The sequence below is a fragment of the Dromaius novaehollandiae genome, chromosome W (genome assembly GCF_036370855.1).
Source record: "Dromaius novaehollandiae isolate bDroNov1 chromosome W, bDroNov1.hap1, whole genome shotgun sequence".
NCBI lineage: Eukaryota > Metazoa > Chordata > Aves > Casuariiformes > Dromaiidae > Dromaius > Dromaius novaehollandiae.
Genome location: NC_088130.1, coordinates 49,065,369 through 49,089,995, shown reverse-complemented (window position 1 = coordinate 49,089,995; position 24,627 = coordinate 49,065,369). Strand labels below are relative to the sequence as shown.

General features: G+C 38.7%; 2 protein-coding genes across 4 annotated transcripts in view; one reads left to right on the top strand and one right to left on the bottom strand.

The window, feature by feature from the left end:
- The window catches only part of LOC135323560 (DNA excision repair protein ERCC-8), a 33,612-nt gene extending 18,662 nt beyond the window's left edge, over positions 1–14,950 (bottom strand). Inside the window, exons 1-7 of one of the 2 annotated variants that reach the window (XR_010385586.1) lie at positions 14,787–14,950; positions 12,730–12,825; positions 12,471–12,572; positions 7,389–7,512; positions 5,742–5,823; positions 5,020–5,088; positions 1,714–1,780 (exon numbers count right to left, since the gene is read on the bottom strand). Coding sequence is in view for 1 of the 2 variants with exons in the window: in XM_064500022.1 (XP_064356092.1) it covers positions 1,714–1,780; positions 5,020–5,088; positions 5,742–5,823; positions 7,389–7,512; positions 12,471–12,572; positions 12,730–12,825; positions 14,787–14,863 (617 nt within the window). In the remaining variant the exon portion in view is untranslated. The remainder of the gene's footprint in view (positions 1–1,713; positions 1,781–5,019; positions 5,089–5,741; positions 5,824–7,388; positions 7,513–12,470; positions 12,573–12,729; positions 12,826–14,786) is intronic. The other variant, XM_064500022.1, reaches the window with a different exon arrangement.
- A 91-nt stretch (positions 14,951–15,041) lies between these two features.
- LOC112995746 (NADH dehydrogenase [ubiquinone] 1 alpha subcomplex assembly factor 2) overlaps positions 15,042–24,627 on the top strand; it is a 59,551-nt gene continuing 49,965 nt past the window's right edge. The window contains exon 1 of one of the 2 annotated variants that reach the window (XM_064500023.1): positions 15,042–15,221. In XM_064500023.1, coding sequence (XP_064356093.1) covers positions 15,095–15,221 — 127 coding nt within the window. In that variant the 5' untranslated portion in view covers positions 15,042–15,094. The remainder of the gene's footprint in view (positions 15,222–24,627) is intronic. The other variant, XM_026120919.2, reaches the window with a different exon arrangement.

The window sequence follows — 24,627 nt, the reverse complement described above, 5'->3', positions numbered from 1 at the left end:
CGCAACTGTTTATAAGATTATGTCATATCTGTTCTTTATCTGTCCAAGCTAACGACTAATATTTTCTTTTGTGCTCCTCTCCACTACAGATTGATTGCTACCTTCCAAGTGGCATTCCAGCTGAATATGCTGAAAACATCTCATTTCACCACAAACAAATATTCTAAGACTATAAATAAGAGAGATTTGTTGAGGTTGCAGCTGATTATAAAATGAGCAATAAACTACAGGTGATTCACTGAAACATTCTTAAAAGGCATACAGAGAGCTTCCTTATTAAAAAAAATTACTGTTTTATCTTTGCCAATGCACTTTCTATTGCTAACCTTTTTAAGCCAGTTCCAATGAGCAGGAAAGAGCTTATAAGCTTTTCTAGCACCTGAAACCAAAAAGTATGAAAAACATCCAGAAAATAAGTCTCTTCTCTGGCTATTCTAATCTCCTGTCAAAACTTTCTAAGTGTCTGACATTCTTTAGAGAAATTTCGCATAACAGGTTTCATACATCAGCCACATAAAAATCAAATTACATTCTCCCTCCTCATAAGTGATCATAGCAAGCGTACAATGGTCTTGGAAAAAACTCCCGATACAGGATAAGTTCAGTCTCTTTCTCTTTTCAGCAATACTAGTCAATTTCTCCTCACTACCTTGTCAGTACATCAGTGCTGCTAATTCTAGCCTGTATCTGTGAAAAGACCGTGTTATATTATTTGACAATATCGTCCAACTGAAGTCCTAAACTAAAAACAGAGCCATGAAGGCACACATTCAGCATGCAGTTACCACAAGGCAACATGACAACATAAGTAGATGTAGTTTAAAGTTACACAACCTCAAAGCAAAATGTTTGGGAGACTTTAATAAATTAATATTTCAATAAAGAACAAAGTTTGCCACTATTTCTGTGATGGAAAAATAAAGAAACATAATTTTTCATTTGTTAAGACAATGAAACAAAGAAAAAAAAATTCACGCTGTTAGAAAGTTCCACAGCTATGCTGAATCTTCCAGAATCATGGCATCACAAGCCAAATGTATGCAACTCTGATATCAACTTATTATTCAAATTTCATTCTCAACTAATTAAATAGCCATTTCTCTCTGTAATTCAAAAGAAAAAACACATCAGCCAAGAAATGGAGAAGAGAAATTTCACATTATACTCAAAAGGTAACATTTGTAAAATCTATAGGAAAGCCAAAAGGATCTTTTGAACTGAAAATGGCTGGGATGAAAAAAATGGCCTGATTGTATCAACATAAAATTGAAACTAACTGAAACGCTGCAGCTTGGAAAGTTATTACTCATCAGCTAAGCTACCTGTGCACCCTTTGACAGAATTCACCACGATAAACCATGACGGTACTCTGAGCTAAACGTGTTTTACTTTGTCTTAAGAATAGATTAGCAATATGCACACTAATAAACAGTAAGAAGAAGTATCTCTACAGCGTTGCATCATTTGCCCACACCTTTTAATGCAATTACTATTTCAAAATTCTGTTTACAATCTTCCTACAAAATAAGTATCACTTGGATAGCTCTTCAGGCCTAGTTTTTCTATTAAGAATCTACAAAACTGTAAATAGGCTAAGTACATAATGAAGGCTGATTTTCAAAGTTCAATTGAGTTGTACAAAACATGCATAACAAATATGTAAAATTTTCCCATTGGACATTATTGCTTGTAACAGCATAGAAACATCTTTACCTTGCTGTTGCCAAAATATATTCATGACGCGGGGACCAAGACACTGCCAGCACTTCTTGCCTGTGACCTAAAAATGGTATGAAAAAGCTTACATGATTTTCCATGAAAATATTTATATGCACCTCTTTATGAGAATAACTACAGTAAAAAACCCGCTCATTTCTATAGGACCCACCAATTCAAAACAATAATCTGAATGGCCTACATTGCAATATAAATTTGTTTTGGTCTAGAGATTATTTTCCTTTCTTCCTCTTGCTTGACTGGGATTGCAGTGAGCTGAAAGTGATACAATATACTATTATACATACATAACTTTTACTGGTGTTAGTTGTGCAAAACAGAACAGCAGTCACAGCTACTGAGATTACTTTAAACACTGTTATTAAGTTTTGAATTAGCACTGGTACTCTCATATGCAGAAGAAATTTAGCATATACTTTTCTTCAAACCATTTCAAAATGTTTAATAAAAAGTATGTTTACTTTATGTACTTAAGATTAAAATCTTACTCAGCTGATCCTCATATAGTCTTGTCCTTAATTTGGGGTATTTGTTTTTCCCCTTATTATGCCCCAAATATCAAGACATTAAGTTAAATGTCTGTTTTGACTTCTTAGCAGCATCATCCCCAGCACCACTTAGTGGCAGGTAGCATAAACACATTTTAAAAATTGGAAAAAAAGTTCCAAAAGTGTTAAACAAATATAGACAATAGGAAGTGTAAGCTGACCTAAATACAAGGACTGCAACCATGCTTCACAGAATAATAAAAACACATGGCCAAAATAAAAACAACATTGCTGAAAAATAAACTAAGTCATACAAATACTATTTTTACTATGCAGTTTAGAGCTACAGGAACCATCTTGCTTCTTGTACACCTTCTATTAAACAAATAGTTTTCCATTGCCTGAGTTAATCAAAGGGCTGGCATGCCCAGGATAATGGAAAAATCTCTAATGCGGGTACTACAGGATACACTTGGAAGGCACAGTGCAGGCACATTTATTTGGCTCCATTGAGTAAACAGCAGTCCAGCATGAATTTAGCTCCATTTCAGTTGTCAGAGTAGACTATGTGAAAATATTCATATATATTTACAACACACTATTGAGTGCTTCAGGTTCTGTAAAGAATGATTAGATCATGTTTAGTGAAGGACATAAACCGCTTCCATCTGTTCCTGTGATATCACACTTGAGCTAACTGCACTGTGCTGCGCATAAAGACACAATCAGCCTGTGCCTGGAAAGCACTAACCCTGACTCAAAATTAAGAAGCCCTACTGAACCTCAACAGATTCTCTGGAGAACTATTTTTTCCCACTCTCCAGTGATTTCAATTCTAGAAATAGATCATTGAGACACCCATCCTGGTTTGCGTAGAGCTGATTCAGTTCAGGAGGGCTTACTAGCTCAAGCTCTGCGTCACACAAAAGCACCTAGGCTGCTTTTAGACAAGCTGACCACAGAAGAAAGAGAGATGTATTTGCATGTTTCTTTGTCCAAGCTAACATTTCTCTACAGTTTCTAGATCAGCTCTGGCTCTTGCCCTGCTTATTTGAAGTATAAGCACATTTGTCTCGTCACTGCCATCACTTGATCGTGTCTACACTCACCTTCCTTCCCCCCACCCAATGACCTTTATTAAACATTAGCAAAACTGCCTTAAGGGCAAATTCTTACTAAATGCAAAAAGTAATAGACTTTGTTATGGGAGACAGTGTCAAAGGCCTTCCTATTCTCATAGACAAAGTGATAAAGTACAGGCTAAGTGAGTGGACAGGGAGGTGGACTGAAAACTCTGAACTTCCAGGCTCAGAGGGTTTTGCTCAATGGCACAAAGCCTGGTTGGAGGCTTGTAGATAGCAGTGTCCCCCAGGGGTATAGTGGATCCAATACTGTTCAGCTGATTATTCATCGGTGACCTGGATAAAGGAACAGAGTGCACCAGCAGCAAGTTTGCTGATAACACAAAACTGAGAGGGGCGGCTGATACCCCAGAGGGCTGTGCCATTCAGAGGGACCTTGACAGGCTGGAGAGATGGGCGGAGAGGAACCTCATGTAGGTCAACAAAGAGTCAGAAAGTGCAGAGTCCTGCACCTGCAGAGGAACAACTCGACACATCAGTACAGGCTGGGGGACAACCAGCTGGAGAGGAGCTTTGCAGAGAAGGGCCTGGGGATCCTGGTGAATACCAAGGTGAACACGGGCCACCAACGTGCTCTCGTGGCAGAGAGGACCAACAGTATGCTGTGCTGCATTAGGAAGAGTGTTACCAGCATGTCAAGGCAGGTGATCCTCCCCCTCTGCTCTGCCCTGGTGAGACCACATCATCTGCAGTGTTGTGTCCGCAAAGATAGCTAAGGGATGGGAGCATCTATCATATGAGGGGAGGCTGAGAGAGCTGGGTTTGTTTAGCCTGTAGAAGAGAAAGATTAGGGGGGATCTTATCAATGTTTATAAATATCCATAAATATAAATATCATTGGAGAGTGTAAAGAGGACGGGGCCAGATGCTTCTGAGTGGTACCCAGTGACAGGACAAGAGGCAATGGGCACAAACTGAAACACAGGAAATTCCACCTGAACATAAGAAAACACTTATTTACTGCGACAGTGGTTGAACACAGGAGCAGGCTGCCTGGAGAGGTTGTGGTCTCCATCCTTGGACATTTTTAAAACCTGACTGGATGCTTGTGCGGGGTGTGTGTGCATGTGTGTATGCGTGTGTGTGTACACCAAATGATCTCCAAAAAGGTCCCTGCCAACCCTAAGTATTCTGTGATTACAAAACAATAAAACCCTAGTTTCTCAAATTAGGTAAACACAAAGCATTAGATACCACCCTTCCATAGTGAATAGTATCTTGCTCTTTATGCAGAAACCTCTTAAAATCATGCAAGTGCCTTTATAGGATATTTTGTTGAAAATAGTAAAGATTTTTTTTTTGAAGAAAGCAGCACCCATATTGAATTTACACGATCACAAAACAATGCCAGTTAACAAACAATGCCGATTAGAAAACATTAACTACTATTGATTTGATCAGGGTTTATCATGAAAACATCCAAACATCTATAATAAATGTTCATTAATTAATATGTGTATTCTCCAATTCATTACCACTAGAATAACATCCAGAAGAACCTTTTCCACTGTGTAACTTTCACAACTGGTACAAAATGTTACTTACAAAGTCATGTTACTTACAAAGAATACATTGTATACAGCATTTCTTTATAGGGCCTGGTTTACTCAAAGTAGTTATTGTTTAACATTTATGTTTCAGACTAAAAGTACCCTGCAGAATGTGAGAACAGGATCCAGACTTCAAGTCACAGAGCTGTACTTTGGGGCTTTTGGTACCAACTGTAACAAGAAAAACAAAGACAGCTAAAAAAACCCCAGCAGTTGAAAGGAGAAGAAGAGCAACAAAAAATTCTAGCAATGACAAAGAAATAAAAGAAAAATGTTAGCTGCATAGCAGTTCATTTAGTCAGAGTACTACATAGGCTGTTGATGCAACATATTTTATTAATAGATTTACATTTTTTAAGTGTAGGTGAATTTAAGATATTACAAACAAAATATAGAAACTGAGGGCAAACAAAACACTACCTATGAAACTTAAGAATTAAAAATATGATTTCTCACATAGTTAAATAGCATACTTGTAAGTAATACATAACACACATACATACCCATATATACAATTTATTATGTTCAAATCTAATAACCTTCAAATGCTGACTTATGTAACTGAGGGTAAACTGGTTATACCTAGGAATTTTAATCTGGAAGGTGAATTGAACAACACATTATTCCAGAAGAACAAATGTGAGATCCTCATCATAAACATCATCAGTCCAACTGAAAATATTTCATCTTAACAATGACCTAATCCTTACATAATTTCAGTCTTTGTAAGATGCAAGACAGGGGAGGGAAGAATCTCTGACTATTACTTACTTTTTACTACAGCCCCAAAATACATAGGAAATCTCTGAAAAACACATACATACCTGCTATTAAACAATGTTTGGTAGCAACTGGAGACATATGATGGCTATAAACTGTTCCCTCGAAATGAAACACATCTGCAGGCTGATAATAAAAAGATTAATTTAATCAGAATCATAAGAATGTAAATCTTTTTTATTAAGCATTTTTCAAGTTGCAGCTACAAATAAGACTAATACAAATATTACTATTTACATACTAATAATAACATGCCTACTTAGTAAACCAATCATGGAAACACTGCAAAGTAAGTAAGTCTGCTTGCAACACTAGACAACTATGCCGGACCTGGAAGGTGACCCAGAAGAAAGTTCAAGAAAGTTGGCTGATCAAAAGCATAAATGGAAGACATTCAAGGTTTATCACAATTTAAAAGAGGAAGCAAGACAAAATAGCAAACAGGAAGGTTACGAACAATATGGAGAAAGAAGTCACCAGGAAAGAACAACTTAGACTAAATTCAGGAGCCCCTTGTCAGTTCACAAACATCACATGCTACCCTTCGTTCCTCAAAGAAATAAATACGAAAATACATGCAATGATTAGCTCCCTTGACAATGTTAAAAATTAAAAAAATACAATACTGGCTTTGATAGCTAGTACAACGACTTTCAGGTACTCTTTGTTTTGTTGTCTCATTCTAAAATATTGAATAGAAAAAAAAATTAACTTAAACCTAAGTTGTCTATGTTTCCAAACACACTGTTTGGTGGCAGAATGCAGGTCAATTAATAGCCTTCACGTAAACATTGTGTTGTGTAAGTCACGCTCACAGAGCCACCTGGAAAATGAACAGAGCTTTGCACTTAAGAGAAGGTTTAGTGACTGCAAATATAGCTTCACATCTCATAAGTGATCAAAATGAATTCTCTGTTGTGTCCCTAAGATGACAGTCCAGAATTCATAGTTCAATAGTTAGATGTTAGGACTATATGAGTCAGCAACAACCTAAAGCCAACGGAATCTGTGAACTTAAAGTCACAGTAATATGTTAGCATTTCTGTAGTGGTTTCTCTTGTCCTCCTCCAAATTTTTGAAAGTGGATATGACATAGTGCTTACAACCGCAGAATTTTGGATGTAATGACCCAGGAGGTCTTTTCCAAACCTACATGACTACTGTTTTTAAATAAAAGACACTCCATTTCTATCTTTTTTATTTCTAAATGCCAAGGCCAGCCTTCCAAAAGCAATACCTATGCCTTGCTTATTAAAAATAACCAGCTCTGCTGTACACTCTTATTGCTGTACACTCCTATTGCTATACAAATAAACTAAATATTTACTATTTTTGTGAAGCACTCAACAACCCTGGAAAAAGAACTACAGTTTCAGATCAGTCCTTGGCAGAAGAAATTACCTAGTATAAAATCAGCTGCACGTACTCCTGTTTGTGGCTTAAGCAGAAAGGAACAGCCCTGAGGGTTCCAAGATCTCACACAGTTTAGGCATTCAGGTCTTCAGAACCAGACAAACACACGTTAAGGTAAGTGAGAAAGCCAGAACCACACCACCATGCTGCTGTACCCGCAGTTCTATAAACCAGTTATTTCCACATGCTCGCTCCTGCTGAGCTCCGAGTGAGCTGCAGACGCAGAATGAATGATACGGAAAGAGACCTGGAAGTCATAAAAATTCTTATTTACTTACTTGTAAGGTATTTGTATCCCATATTTTCAATGTTTTATCAAATGAGCTGGATGTAAACATGCCAGTATCATGAGGATACCACTGGACTGTCTCTACACTGAATCTGTGTACATCAGGATGGCTCCTATAATTAAGTAAAAGATCCCAGTTGATTAGAGTCAGCAATTAATTGTCTGGAAACTCAGTGACACAAGTTGAAAACATAGTTTAAACATTTCAAAAAACTGCACCTAAGCTTTCAAGAGAAATGACTGATTTTGGTGCCTCCGTTTTTGACCAATGTAAATTACTTGAAAGAGCCCTCATTTCAAGAAAGTGCAGATCATTTACCTTTTTGAAATATGGTATCTGTAGCATATCTCAAGTTAAGCCAGTCTGAGGCACAGAAGATACTAATCTCTTGAAAAACTTGAATTTTTGATGTTTAAAGATCAAGTTAGGCCTAACACTACAAACCACTTAAGTTTGTTGAGACCCACTGACTTATAATTGGATCCACTGAAAAATATGATCATACACGTAATTTGAAGAATTACATGTTAGTGATTATGATTTAACATTAGCTAATAACTACAGCTATAACAGTTACCTGATATTCAGTTACACTGAAGTCACCAGAAAGCACTGGAATGAGTTACCAAGAGTTAATTGTTTTCACATTCACAAGTGAAAGAAGAAAAAATTATCTTGATAACAATAACTTTTGATCCCACTGTATGTAGTTATAAAGTCTAATTAATAATACATCAACAGTGCTGGGAAGAATGCACACCAGAGCCAATTTTGCCAGCTCAAGAAGGATATGATTCTATCAGCCGGGCTCTGAACAGCACAGGCAGTTCCTGAGCTGGCTCCATGTAGATTCAGCTCTAGTGTTTTGATACCACGCTCTCAGATTCAAAAGCAGCTTGCAAAAATAGCTGAATTGGCTCTATTTGGAGCTAGTGAAGGGCCCACAGGATTTCTTCACTTCAGCTCTTATCTTCGCATTAGCCTCTCAAGTAAGTGTCCCGGCCTCCAAAGTGATTATTATTGCAGGTATCATTATGTAAATGATAGAGATTCCGTATGCAGTTGTGTGTGTGCATGTGTAGTTTATGTGTATATACACATATACATATAAACATGTATGTGGTGTATATATGTGTACATAGAAATACATACACACGTATCTGGCACCACACCTAAGCTAATAAACCTTCCTATTTACTTGGGTTGCTAGAAAGCACAGAAAATATCTGAATGTCTTTAAATAGAGTCAGTCTGAAGCCACATTGACTAAGCAAGAACTATTGAGCAGCTGTTGAGCTTAGTTTAGTAACTCCTGCATTGGTTATTTCTAAAGCATGCCCTAGAACAGCCTGTTACCTTGCCACAGTGCTAAAACTCACCTGATTTTGTGCTACAGCAGGCCAAGCTAAAAATCTTCAGTACCTGAAGTACCTGGAAACCAAGCCTGGCTTGATCTAAACTGATTCCTGCAGAACCATTTATACACACTGAGTGGGAAGATCTAAATTCATGGAACTAATTATCCTAGTACAATAAATGCAAGTGCACAACTGTGAACTGTGTTCAGCACTGCACCAAAGCTATTAAGTTCTCCCACAACCAGCAGACTGAGGGATGAATTCAAAAACACTTCAGTAGCTATGAAGGAATCACCTTTGGTCTGGCCAAGCTTAGCGGTGGCCACGTGCCATTCAGCTTGTCTCCATGCCTCACGGCTCTATGCTACTCCCAGTTTATTCTATACTCAGTATTCTTCCCCACTGCTCAGGACATCCCAGCCTTTTCTACCAAAGATAACAAAGAATTAATTCTATAGATGGCAAGGTTGCTGCCATTCATCTCGGACAGGCTTGAAATAGGGAAGATGACCTTCCACACAAGCATCAGCTACATATTATCTAGAAGCTGGCTTTCTCAAATGTCAGTTTTTGCTATGCGACAGCATAGATCCTAAAAATCTGGCTGAAGTTCAGCATGTAGACTCCTGAAATTTTCTGTGTTCTTTTAGGAAGTTTTTATTTTTACTATACCAGCCTTAACTAGCATTGAAGATTGCTTTAAAATAGAGTCATAAGCTCAATAACTGAGATTTATTTTTTTGTTAACGAATGATGACTAAATCTAGCTTTTGGAGATATAGACTTCTGGGACTTAATTTAGTTGTTGACAAATAGGCATCTAGTACCTTTTGAATTATCCTATCGTATCCTTCAGCTGTCAGTCTTGTCAGGTATGTGTCCCATAGGTAACATTACATGTTAATCCCATGTAAAAATTTCAGCTATTCTAAGAAATCTCAAATGACACTTGACATCTACAAGAAAATGTATCAAGCCATTTAACCTCCCAAATGTTTGTACATTGTAAGCTTTTCTTCAAGACAGAGGTGTTGGTACCCTTCATGAGAGCCGCATGAAATAATTGCTAGACAAGTTATTAAGGTAGCATTGGCGAAAAGTCAAAGATTGTATTTGCTGTAGATTGCAGCAAAAGCCTTCCATAGAAGAAGAAGAAAAAAAAAGCCACGTTCTCCAATAGACAGCTGTATTTCTACAGGAATTACTTTATTCTAGATGAGAAGCACTGGGTATATTACAGTCTACCATCAGGAACTAGCTCCTCTAATGCTCTGAACTACTGGAACCTCAACAGGCTCTGTTCAGATTTATTCAGAAATAGCCTCAAAAGGCCTCTAAAAAGGCAACTTCCTCTTTTACTTATGTAGCTTCCAGATGAGATTTACCTTGTATCCTGCAAACCTGGGACACAGGCAAACCTGTGTAATATACCATTATCAAGTGATACAAAGATAGGAGCCCAACAGTCGCATAGGAAGTATTTCTTCCTGGTAATTAAACATTGATTTATGATGTCATGATGTCTGCATGAATAATATCCCAATAGCTAAAGATGAATTAGCTAGAGTAAATATATGAAACGTACTAAGAAACTAAACGAATACTTGGAAAAAATAATTTGAGGGAAAAACCGACTAAGTAGCTTAGGAACCACCTACTCTGAGCAATGAGAGGTATTTTCTATCATATGGAACATTGTGCCACACAAAATTAGATTCTACAACTACAATTTAAGCCCATATTCAAATCATAAGAAATAAAAGATGTATCTACTTGAATTAACACCTACTTAAGAAACCACCAACTATCTATCAACACCATGTTGAGGTGCTCACAAGCAGAATTTTCAAGTATGGAATATTTCCACTGCCATAACTGAGAAGTAAATTATGACATCATTTTAGTACAGATTTGCAAGTTTTTATGCTGTGTGTTGTCAGCATATATTTCTTCAGTTTGTTGTTTATGTTTCAGAAATTTGTTTCTGGTTCTGAGATTCAGTGATGTATAGTCATTACTCATTCTTAATTACAATTTTAATTTATTTTGTTGAAGCAGTTCCAGCCATCAACACTTACCAAATGCAGCTTACTTGCAGTAGATTCTGTTCTTACCCATTTGTAGGGTAGGAACATTGATGCATGCTCTATTATCCTTTTTCTTTCTTGCAGGACACAATTTAGGCCTCTTACTGTTACAAATCTTTTCTGCTCTTGTCGATCTTAGTCATGAAGCTCTTAGACCTCAAATAATTTGAAGACTGGGAAAAAATAAGGGGAAAATGTAGCTACTAACCTTTTAAAATGCAGGATGTATCTTATTACGAGCCTCAGATAAAGTCCTAACCTACTAGATAGCCATACTATCTAAACACAAGGATAAACAACTTTTGCTAGAAGACTGAATGCCTGTAATGGACAAATTTTTACTGCCTGCAGTAAAGTCTGACATCTATAGAGGCTTTGAGTCTATACAGACTATATGAACAGTATGGTAGCACTGGTCTTCAAAAAAATGTTCCATTTTTGTCTGTAACACATCTGTCCTTACTCAAACACGTCTTAAGAAGTTCTGCTTTAATTACTTATGCATCGATAATGTCTAATGTCCCTAAAATACTTGTGAAGCTGAAGGCAGGGAGAGAGGGAACAAAATCAGCAACGGAATCTATGTCAGATTTTTTCCAATCAGGTGAACAGAGTTATGCATAGGTCATTTTCCTTTGCTTCGACATACAATTATTCCAAAACACACATTATTCCAAAACACACATAATAATTGTATGCTTATTGGAAATATAACCAAGAATATTTATATAACAGTCACAGACTGATTTTATCATCTTTACTGGCATAAAGTCAGATAATTTCAACATGAAATAATAGGAAAACTGAAAGATGAGAAACTGTTACATGGAGAAGGATGATTTTCTTTTCTAGTGTTGAAAAAAAAAGAGATCGGAGTCCTAATCCTGGCTTTTTGTTGGTGTCGACACCAACAAAACAAAGGGTGTAAAGATCTACACAGCAAAGGGTGTAAAGAGGATGGGGCTAGACTCCTCTGAGTGATATCAAGTGACAGAGGAGAGGCAAGGGCCACAAACTGAAATACAGGAAATTCCATCTTAACATAGAAAAACACTTCTTTACTGTGAGGGTGGTTGAACATCATAACATAAGAGAGGTTGTGGAGTCTCCATCCTTGGAGATATTCAAAACCTGACTGGACACGGCCCTCACCAACCCTGCTTGTGCAGGGGGGTTGGACCAGATGGTCTCCAGAGGCCCCTTCCAACCTCAACTATTCTGCGATTCAGTAAGACAGACCTCTCTACCTTACTTCCTACTGAGCACAACTAATACCTACCTTTTAACTTTTTGAACTGACAGGCTGAAAAGATATGTTCAAACAACAACAGCAAATTGTCACAGTACATAAAGTATAACTGTTAGATTAGACAAAAATAAAAGAAAAAAAAAGAATTTACTCCCACTGCTTAATAAATCACATGAACCCTCACAATGTTTCTTGCTTTTCTCTATATGCCAAAATATATAATGCATAATGCCAGCTTTTCTCGAAGATTTCTGGTATGATTTACAGCAGTCTTTTTCTTGGAAAAAACAATGCGCATTTATTTGTGAATTTAATGCAAGTCACACAATAAATATCACTATGAGCATTTTCTGGAATTTTTGTTTCAAGTACATACCTTCCTACGGAGCAAACTGCTTTACATGTGTAGCATGGCTTTTTGCTGAAGTTTTCAAGGTCATAAAGTACAATAACACCATCTGACCCACCTGATAACATGCTGAAAGTGTAAATAAAGCACACAAGTTACAATAATTATGATCTCAATCTCCTCAAACTAATTGAAGGTTCATATTCAACAAGAAAATAATTCCATAATACCAAAACACAGTGAGGTACTCATATCATATGCTTACCAAACTAAGGTATATACTTACTATCTGCCTTCAACAGGCTCAATATCAAGGGTGTTAATACCACTCCCATGTATTCTTTCCACATCCCTGTCTTTATTTAATTCCAAACTCAGAACCCTTAAAGAAAAAAAAAAAGAAAAATATGAACAACAGGAATAACAAAAGTGTAAAGTGTTGCCTGTGTAGCTCAGAACAGAATAAACTGTAGTTTCACCTTGCCTCAATGCATTTACCCATCCCCATTACTTTTTTGCAAAACTAGACTTGCAGACATGATACAGAACTGAAAATAAGTACTGTGAAACTTATACAGATTTTTTTTCCCTGTATGTTGCTTGAAAGGTAAGAGGTAAATAAATATGTAAAATAGGCTGAAAGGAAGAGCAAAACTGCACTTGGGGTCAACATATGAAACCTAAAAACAGGAATTAATTAAAAAAACCACAGAGTAAAGTAAAACATTAAGAAGTATTTGTTGTAATCACAAATACTGCAGTTACACTGAAGCTTCATCACATATTATCACTCCTGCTTGGAACTATGGACACCTAGTGGACAGATTGGTCTAGTTCTATAATATTTCCTTAAAGAATCAGAATGTTTATTTTTATTTAATATTACAGAAAACATAGCAAATAAAATTATCCACATGGTGAAGTATTTCTGATAAACATTCAAATTCATCTAATGTTTTGTTATCTATGCATAAAGTCTTATGAGCAAGGCTTATCATTCCCAATTTGTGAGATCACGAAAATTTAATTGCCTAGCAAGCAATTCTCTACCATTTCAACTAAAACTAAAATTTTATCTCCAGTTTCAAAAAAGACACTAGGCACTTAAAAGAAAAAAAAATCTGTTACCAGTATCTCAATGCATGCTGAGCTTAACGTCCTGCAGTAACTTTGCAAAACCTAGTTGTGATATAGCACACTTACAAAATCATATATTTTTGCCTGAAAAACAGTCTATCATATGAGCAAAATTTATGCTCCTGAAGATGTTTTAGCAACATGTTATATTTTTGCTTCAAAAGTAGCATCTTGTGTAAACTTAAATTCTGAACTTTCAGCTCCAGTGCAGGCAACCAATTCCTTCCTGTCTCTTCATCTCTGTTTACGCTCTTCTGGGTGTGCACTAGTCTGTCCTCTAACCAGACTCTCCTAGCAGCTCAAACAATCTGAGGAAAAATCTCGTTTGTAGCAAAGCTTCTGAGACAAAGTTTTTTGAGCTGAAATTAATAATTATTATCTTGTAATGTGTTTTCACTTGGTAGTAGTCTGTATCTTCGATAATAATAACAATCCTGACAAGTTCTCTGATTCTGTGACTTGGACATGATTCTAGTTCTAATAGTTGTATATTATATACTCCAAAAGGATACAGTCTGCTTCCACCTTCTAATATGCATTTGCCAATGAGAATACACTTAAACCACACTATCTGATATAAAGGTAGCCTTAGAAGGTGGTCACTGCTTCCTACAGCATTAGTTTGTAAGAGCCACTACCAACAAAAGGAGCCACTACCAACAGTTTGACTAAACAAGCCGAAGCAGAACAGGAGCAATACACTAGTGTAGCTTTCCAACTGAGTGGCAAAAATCTTTATAGGAGAAGCAGTGACTTCTTAAACTGCTACAGTTAGACCCCCAACAGCATGTCTCTACAATGAGGTACGCTTCAAAAGCGGTAAGTCATTATGTTCTTTTAAAATATACTATATTATTAAATACAGCATAATTATTGCAAGAGTTCACCCAGAATGTGAGTTCTGACAAGAACAAGGTATCCAGTCACAAGCTTTTGAACTCAAGACTGAATTTTAATGAAATAAGAAATCCTCTTAAATAGATGTTTTAAAAGATGTGACTTAAAATATAGCTATAAATACAACTTCAGAGGTTTAAAACCCCGGAGAAGCGCAAGGGGACAGGAGGGAGCTCTCCGGCGGCACGGAGCGCGCCGCTCCCCGACCCCCGGCGCCGCCGCTGCTGCTCCCACGGGCTGCGCGGGGCCCGCCACGGACTGCTGCTGCCGCCCTGCTCGGGGGCCTCCTGCGGTCCCGCCCTCCGCTACCTCCGCGTCGCCTCGGCCCGGCGCAGCCGCGCGGGATCGTCCAGACCAGCCTGGCGGGCCGCAATGAAGCCCAGCATCGCCGCGCCCAACCGCCGCCGGCCCCGACCTCGACTCCGCCATCTTGGGAGCGGGGAGGCCCGGATTGGCTGCGGTGCGGCCGCCCTCCGCCAATCACAAGCAGCGTTGTTAACGCACCCATCACCGGCGGGAAGCGGCCGGGCTCGGGTGAGGCTTTGGGGGACGGAGTCAGCTGGTCGGGGGCGGGCGCGTGACGCGAGCGCTCCCCCGCAGGGCTGTCGGGGCGCGCGATGAGCCGGTCGTGGGAGGCGCTGCGCGCCCTGCGCCTGCGGCTCCTGGGGCCCGCGAAGGAGCTCGTGGGCACCGACCAGTTCGGCAACAAGTACTACCGGGTGCCCAAGCACCAGACCCGCGCAGGTACGCGGTGGGGAGCGGCGGCGTGAGCGCCCGAGGCGGGCGGCGGCGGGGGGCCGGTGGCGCTGCGGGGCGAAGTGAAAGGCGTGTGTGTGTGTGTGTGTGTGTGTGTGTGTGTGTGTGTGTGTGTGTGTGTGAACCCACGCGTGTGTGTGTCCGCGTGTGTGTCCGTCCTCCCTGCTGGGCCGAGGCCGCGGCGCGGCGGAGCGCCAGGGGCAGGGCGGGGGGCGGCCCGGGGGCCGCCGAGGCGCGCCCTGCCCGGCCGGTGACACTTGCTGGCGCCTGCAGGGTAGTTTGGCTGCCGCTGCTGCCCGAGTTACGCGGAAGAAAGATTTCCAAGCGAGAGAAGCAGTGCAGCTGCGAAAGGTACCAAGGGTGGGCCAGCTGTGTGCAACACTCAGTTTCTGATTAGACTGTTGCTTTAATGTGGGAAAATGCTAAATCCCATCATCGAAAGATTTTAGAGCATACTGTCAGCCTGTAGTAGGTAGGCAGCAGTAAACATCTTGACTGTTCTTCATTCAAGACACTGCTGATTATACATTTAGTTGGATTTCTCTGTGTATGTTCACTGAACTTCTAAGGAGAAATAGTTTTCTAGGTTTCTGCCAGTGTTTGAGGAGGCTAGGTATTCTTGGAGCATGTCCTCATGTCATTCTCTGCAGAGGCCACGCTTATGCTGCACAGCCACGTATAATTTATTGCATGCAGCTTCTCTTCTTCTCTGGAGGTTTCTAAGTGCACATGTTACAATATAGTTAACAGCAATGTGTTCCTTTTCCCTGCACAGGCTTGTTCATCTGCTTGCTGTACTCTGTATGTGTATGATCATATCAATTAGAGCATCCCCAGGCTGTGGAGACTTTCTGAACATGATATTCTTCAAAGTTGAAGAATGAGAGCAGAAAGTCTGAGGCTGTCAGTCATTTAAAGTCAGGGCCCTTCCTGAAAGGCAGGTCACACCTTCTCCTCAGACACAAGTTATTTCTTTTGGATTTAGTTTGTCATCAGAGCAGGTCCTAGATCTGTCTTGCTGTGCAGCTTCATGAACCATGGACATTTGATTAAAGCAGGTCTGCTCGAACAAGCATCTGGGAAGAGGATGTGGACACCCTTTCAGCAGCTGTGTGGATTTCCTCTGGGTTAAAATGACACTAACAATTTCAGGCTTTCTGCTTCTCGTTTTCAGCTTGTGATCTTCATCTTCTCACTGTTGGCGTTCATGGTGGGTTTCTAAGAGGTGCACAAAAGGTTACTAAAGAAAGCAAGCTGTATTCTGTGCAACTTTGTGTAAAAGTTGAGAGGGTTTCATACATTCATGGAGTAGGTCTGCAAGCTGAAAACTGTTTCATTACTCAGGAGGTCATCACCTGGTGTGCTGGATGGAAAGAAAGTCAAAAAAAGCAAACACAAACATCTGGAAACACTGGTGGAGATAGTCTGTCTATGCTTGCTTCCAAGTTGGAGCATAGGTACCTTAAATTAAAATATAGCAGTAAATGTAAACTAACACAATTTCAGATTCAACTGGGAGAGGGGAAGACAGCTTTCTGACAGCGAAGAGGTCCCAAGCAATGAAATAATATCCTGAACAAGAGAGACTGCAGAAACACTACTGTATAACTTTTGTCCATGGTACAGCTATGTCTTTTAGCTTATGTTGCAAGAAACAATAAAACCTATGGTCATGTTTCTTATCTATGATTATGAAATCATTATAGAGTCAGTCCTTATGAACCAGTAAAAATGACTTGTTTTATCAGAAATAGTGGAAGTATTTTTTTAGATATTTATGCCAACATGTGTTTCACAATGAAAGCCCTCTACTGAAACTTTGACCAAGCTCTTTATTTAGAACTTTATTGTACAGTGGTTGTAGCACCAGTAAGAGAGTAGGGGGAGTAGGACATGGTTATTGAACTCTATAGAAGGACAGTGTAAAAGGCTTTTAAAGTTAGTAATGATCTGAGATAGTTAGATCTAAGAACATGTCATGATACCCTTTAAATCCCCATTTTTTTCATCAAATGAACTTTAGAAATATTAAGTGTAACACTTCAGAGGTAGTTGCACTGATTTTGCTTTTAACAATGGGGCTGGCTCTTCTATAAGACCTCTGCAGTTACCACCCTGACTGAAATCAGTGAGAACAGCTCTTCTATAAATCTTCTAAAGGCTCTCACATGTTTTATAATTTTGCTTTACAAACTGCAACTTGAGATGCTTGAAGGTAATACCACATTTTCCATAAATGTGTTTGTTTATTGACAGTTAATTCCCTCTTCCTCTTCTGGAAAATACACATGCAAAATACTACCACTAAAATTCTATATTAAAATACTACTTCTGAAAATTCTGTAATTCAATGTCATATATATCACCTAGTGACACTAGGTACTAGCTGTGGCTGTAGATGTGTCTTTAAAAAAAAAAACACTCAACATCAGCGGAATGAAAGAACTTTGAATGATCAAAGCAAGGTTTCTTCACAGAAATAAGAAACTGATGGGTGAAACTTATTCATAAAAGTGTCTAAATTTTGTTTTTAATTCTGTTGATTTGTTTTGTGATGATGGAGCTCACTGTTACAACCAGGCACACTTGACCATGAAGTGCTGGATGTAATAATCATTAAGGAAGGAGGGAAATAAGGAGAGTAAAAACAGTGTGCATCAAGAAATTTCAAGGCGGCTTCAATAAATTCAGGAAATTGATAGGAGAGATCCTGTGAGCATTTAAAAAGAATGAGTGAAAAAGGTGTGTAGGACAGTTGGTACTTGTACTCTGCCCTCCCTCCCCCAAGTATTAAAGGCACAAATATGAATTACCCTATTTTGGAGGAAAGCTGGGAAGTTTAGAAATGAATTAACCTGGCTAAATCATGAACTCAGGTGCCCCCATGAATCAGGTTAACTATCCTGGGAGCTGGAAAAATAGAGGAACAAATAAGCAACCTGTAAGTATATAGAAAATAGCAAGGTAATGAGTAAAAACCAATATGGACTTGCTGATTTGACAATTTTTGTTCCCAGTCTAAATTGTTTTCTGAGTGGGCAATGCTTTATTGATAAGAAAGGGGCTGTGTTTTGACCTGAGGTGTTTGATGCTTTTTGAGACCTGTTCATGAGCAAAATTTAGACTACGTGGGTTATGAATTTACTATGTAGATGCATAATAGGTTGGAAAATGTTCTGAGAGAACAGTTAGAAATGGTGCCCTGTCAGCTGGAGGGGAGTGTCCACAGGGATCTACCAGCTGTCTGTCGAGGTACAGAACTATTCAAAAGCTGTGTTAGTGATGTGGATGAAGAACAAGAAATTATTTTTATTAAACTTTCAGGCCAAACTGTATGGGAGGAAACTGGGAGTAGCTGTGAGCATCTTAGGACAGGATTAGAATTCAGCTGGCACATCAGCTGGGATCAAGCCAGGTTTATTTTTAAAAGATGAGTGCTGGGTGTAAATTTAGCTATTAAGAGGTTCTGAGAAGATGAACCTACACAAGTGACAAATCATCTATCATATTAATAGTGTTCAAATAATTTTCATGTCTATATTCTGTTATTTATTTATTTATTTATTTAGATTTACAGCCTCTGACAGTAGTCCCGTGTTACTTTGTCTTACTTGGATATAGGAGATTGAATATCCCTTAAACTTCCCTGCCCACAGGTAACTTGGTTCCACTGTAATTTCTGCTTATTTCTGTGGATGGAGGTTCTAACATTGTTTTTCTTTTGGTATGAGCAGAGAAAAGTTTGGTCTGTTGCATAACAGGAAAATACATCAATTCTCCCTTATGTTTGTATTATTATCTTGGGGCTGAGGATAAGTTAGTTCGTGCTAGCACTATGGATATACTTTGTAGGAAAGTGGTTACAAGTGGTTACACCCACTACCCTTGAATAGTAGTAACTGTAATATGCTCTCATCATCTTGTGCTGGGCACACTGGTGTACAGTGTGTCACACAGGATTTGTGGGCTTTTGTGTCAAACCTCTGGTTTCCAATCCGGTGGTGATGAAACTATAGTAACAAGGCTGTTCAAAGAGACTGTGACTAACGTGGTTGTTCTGTCTTTTTTGGTTTCTGCCTTCAGAAGCCAGGTGCCTTTTAAAAAAAGGATGGGAAGTGGCTTCCTGTTGCATAGGGAATAACCTCTGGATGTCTAGATGGTTGCCTTTGAAAAAGAAAGCCTACAGAGATGGGCTGTTGCCATTTGAAATAGATTCTATGGAGAGTTTCTTGTGTTGGAATGCTTGGTAGTTATATTGAATGAATTATCCCATGAGGCTTGTTTTCTTTTTAAATCTCTTTGTTATATGTAGACTTCTTTCTAAAGAAGTTTAAAGATAGTGTGTGTGGGGAGAAACTTATTTTAGTCTGCAGAATACAAAGGGTATACATACAGAAAACTTCTGAAGTTCAGTTTCTAAAGATATTAAGTATTTAAAAACATGGAAGGGGGGTGCTGAAAGGACAACTGCACTGAAGAAGTAGCCTCTGTATTTTGAATGTGCGTAGTTATTATTGTACATTAGGAAAATTTGCAGCATATGTAATTCACATTCTACATTGTGTCCAAGCCATACAGAGACAAATGGGGGGTGGGGACAGCACTGAAAAGAAAATGAGTTCTGGAGAAAATGTTGTAGAGACACTAAGCTGTTGTGTACAGGTTCCACTGCAGGGTCACTTCAGCGTCTGCACCAGGCTTTGCTGTACTCCAGATTCAGGGAGGACTAATTAGCTCTGGCACAATGCCAGGCCTAATCTGTTTTTATCCATTTGTACTGTACCTGAGCAAATAAGCCCTTGGAGAAAACAAAGGCTCAAAACAGAGACTACTGCTGCTTTCTCTTTCATGTCCTAGACTTGCTGGGTCTGCCAGGACCCAGATGTGGGGCTGTGCGCACTCCTGAGTGTTCTTGACCAGCAGAGATTGCCACCTTCAGCTAGAGGTGAGAGTGCATGGCACGCAGTATCTATGCCTCCTTGTGCCTCAAGTGAAAGCTGGCTGACAACTTTCTTTTGGGTTTCGCTGTTCATTGACAAGGGGAGTCTGTTGTGCAAAGAACTTACCATCTGTTTCTGTTAGTTACAAATTGTTCTCTCTCACTTTGTAGTCCAGGATTCTCCTGGACCCTGGGGCTATGTCTGCATTAGTAAGGCACAGTAAGAACAGATCACTGGGTCCAAATGGTTGATGTTGAGTCTCCTCAGAAAACAAGGTGTCAAAAACCAAGATGGCAAAGGCAGAACAGCCACAATAGCCCCAGTCTGTTTAAACAGCCTTCTCTGCTGTAATCTTCAAGGGGTGACTAAGGTGATTAAGGGACTGGAGCATCTCTCATGAGGAAAGGCTGAGAGAGCTGGGCCTGTTCAGCCTGGAGAAGAGAAGGCTGAGGGGGGATCTTATCAATGTGTATAAGTACCTGAAGGGAGGGTGTCAAGAGGATGGGGCCAGACTATTTTCAGTGGTGCCCAGCGACAGGGCAAGTGGCATCGGGCACAAACTGAAACACAGGAAGTTCCATCTGAACATGAGGAAAAACTTGTTTACTGTGAGTGTGACTGAGCACTGGAACAGGTTGCCCAGAGAGGTTGTGGAGCCTCTTTCCTTTGAGATGTTCAAACGCCATCTTGACAGGGTCCTGGGCAACATGTCCTAGGTGATGATGCTTGAGTGGGGGGGGGGGGGTGTACTAGATGATCTTTAAAGGTGCCTTCCAACCTCGACCATTTTGTGATTCCTTGCATTTCTATCACTTGTGGTTCAGAGAGTTTACCTCAGATTAAATTTAGCTTGTTTCTGTGGGCTGAACATCTACATTATATGCATTTTGAAGTTCTCTGAAGTGGTGGGGGAGTGTTGGGTGAACGCTGCAGACTGGTCTTTCATATTGTTGCGGAACATAATATCCTGTCAAGTTTTGAAATACTTTGGAAGTGGAGATTCTGGTTTAGTTTCATTCTGAAGAAAGGCAATTTGTCTGCACAAAAACAACTTTGAGAACCAAAACAGTGTGTGGTAAATAGACAACAAAGAGATTCACTACAAAACCACACTGTTGCTTTGAATCAAATTGCTACTGTAGACATAGTCTGAAAAATGTCCTAAAATCTGGGATGGCCACATCAAACTCAAGACATACAACTGTATCTTGAGACTGCCTTTACCTAGTCACCGGATGGTTGTCTCAAATCCCTGATTCTGGCTGTCACTGAATACTCCAGTTAGTAGAAGGAGAGCTAGCAACTTGGATATATTTCAATGGAGTATAGGGAATCACTGGGGGAAATTTAAAAAGGGGTAGCAGCTGTCATGATATACAAAGGTGATTTTAACAGCTGTTTTGTCTTACTTTAGAATGGTCTGAAGAGTAGTAGCAAAAATAAGAGTTGCAAGGGTAGGACTGTTCTACTGCGTGAATGGAGAAAGGCTTGGCATCTTGGAAAGGCAGGGAAGGAAAATGTAAAATCGAGTTGTTTACTGTGTGAGTCCAGTTGCATTAATTCTTTTGAGAGAGAGAAGATCAACTTTAAAAGACTCTACAGACTGTAAGAATAAGAAGTAAGTGATTCAGTAAAAGAAGGAAGGAATTGCTACAAATAGAAAAAGAGCTAAGAAAAATCTGTTACAAGTGCCAAGACAAGGCAAAAACCCTGAAAAAAGAACCATTTTTGCCAACAGAAATACAAAAGAATTTGTGAGCATCAGAATAGTTAATTTTCTCCAAATGTCAAAGTTCAGATGCAATGGGACTGAAGTTGTGTAGTATATTTATCAGGGACTTTTAAAGTGGGGGGGAAAACTGATCTTCAAAATAAAGCCAAACCTTCAACACTGTGGTGGGGTAGACTTATTTGGAAGAAAACATGGTAGTATTTAAGGATATCCTACAAGTGAAACATGACAAGACTACCTTAAAAAAGTGATAACAGTGATTGAATAGTGCAACTGCATTGTGCTTGTCTTGAGAGGAACATCCAGCATAATTCATTAACTCTGAGATGACTCTTCAGTTGCCAGTCCTCGGTGTGATAGTCACTGGATGTGATAGAAGATGGGAGCAGACAGTCCAGTAACAGTGATTGATGACTCATTTCAGTATCTCAGACAAGTATTTCACTAAACAGACTAGATTTATCTATGTAATGCATTTATTTTTCTTATTGTATAGCATAACTGTCAAGGCATCACCATAGCATTGCTACATAATGAATTGTTTTTTCCATCTAACATAGAGTGATTCTTAAACCATTTTTATTTTTTTAATTACAACACAAATTTCTCATACAACTTATGCATTTATTACAACAGAATATATTTTATAGGAAATCAATGGTTACATTTTCCTTTTAAAAGGTTTATTTATAAAGACTTTTAACACCGATTTATTAAAAAAGGAAAAGTACAGGAGGATAAGAGGCACTAAGTGTTTAAGGTCTGGTATATATTTTTCATATTTTTTCAGGCTGGTTCATGGGCAGCTTCTTTTTCAAACCCTATCTTTTCAGTATCTTCATTTGTACTGGCATTTATTGTGATGGTTGAGAGTTAAAATGAGTGCTCTATGAAATACATGAATAGGCAAGTTTTTCTAAGAACAGTAGATGAATAACAGAAAGGCAGTTTTGTTCAAATGATTATTTATCAGTGCTAAAAGTACTAAAACAAAGGACTCCAAGAAGTCAGTGAAGAATGACCAATCACTAAAGTAGTCAATTCTTGTTGAGGTAATAGTCATCCTAGAAAAGGCTTGAGCTTTGTGGTTCCCTTTGGAGCAAAAGGGGAAACAGTAGACGGACGTTAGACTTGGTTTGGAGCTGCAGCTTACCAGAAGTATCTGGAAAAAGCCTGGAGCGTTCTGTATCTGTTGTTTTTTTTATGTTGCATAAACCCTGTATTAGGGGCCTCGTGTTGCCTGATTCTGTGATGATCTGAGCTTTAATTCAAAAGCTGGCAGGCAAAGCATGTGTTTCAGTTTGCCAGATGAAAAAACAAGGTGAAGTCATTGCAGGTAAACTTGGCTTGAATTATTCTTCAGAGTTTTAGTCTTTTAGTTTTATTTCAGCATGGTAGTGGATGAATTGCTGTATTTTTGGTGGTATTAAAATTGAATTGAAAGGAAAACTACATTTAAAATTGGTGACCAATTACTAATATTTTTATTGTAAGTACTATCTGAAAAGTTACATTACTAAATCTCAGTCCTAAAGTTTGTTGCTCTGATATTTGAATGTAAGCACTGACTTGCATGGAAACCTTTTCTTTATGTGGAATGCTCAATTAGGTCCACATTTAGGTCCTGTATCTTGTCAATTGTTTTTCTCTACAAACCAGAAACGTACAAGTAAGTAATAAGCCATATGAGAAAAAGATGATAATTGATCAATTGTGTGAAACATGTAGGATATCCTAAATCTTATAGAATCCAGACTTTAATAGAAATACATAATTTTTTTAATGAAAGTTAGAAAAGTTTACAATTCTGTTGGGACTAAAATATTCCCGTGTGGTGGTTTTTTGTTGCTGGTTTTTTTTTTTTCCTGTTTTGTATAGTGTCATGTTATCTTTCAGTGTATGAGAACTGTAGAGTAATTTTACTATTTCTTTTCCAAAATTTTATGGTGAAGACTAGGTTATAAAACATTCCCAAAATGCTTTATAGCATATATGCTTGGGTGGAAGGAAGAACATCTCATCTCCAAAGCATGTTTTCTGAGGTTAGAGCTACAGCTTGCTTTTGATTCTGAATGTTACCTTTCTCAATATATGAATATTTGAGGAAGAGCCAGAAACTGATTCTGATGGTATGCAGCATTTGTGAATGGTATATCAAATGTTGCAGATATCACAGGTTGCAAGCTAGTTTTTTCAAGTATAGGTTGAAAGTTAATAAACACGTTTTAATTACACATGGCTAATTCTAAGACATTAAGGAAACTTAGAATTCAAATTATGATTAATGAAGATGAAGCCAAATTAAGTGACTTAATTATTTTGGTTATGAAAACAAGAGTATCTAGAAAGTGTTATATCTCATATGAAGTATCCATTGGATGTGAGAGAGAGTGTGTGTGTGTATGTGTGTGTGTATGTGTGTGTGTATATATATAACTATATATGTATAGAAATAGATAATAGTTGACAATATTAGATTTGTCCAGACGGTGGCACCATTGCCACATAAATGGTGTATAGCCATTGCTTACTGAATGTTCCTTTCAGTTGAGACTTCATAACAAAGAAATGGAACTCTAAAATAATTGTGTGTATGTGTATTTGTACAGAAATAAAACTTGCATTGCAGACTGCCAGCTTCTAGAACAGTAATTCTGGAATGACAAAATAGCTTCTCAGTCTGAGTGATACATTATGCAGAAAAGCAATTACACTGTGAAGA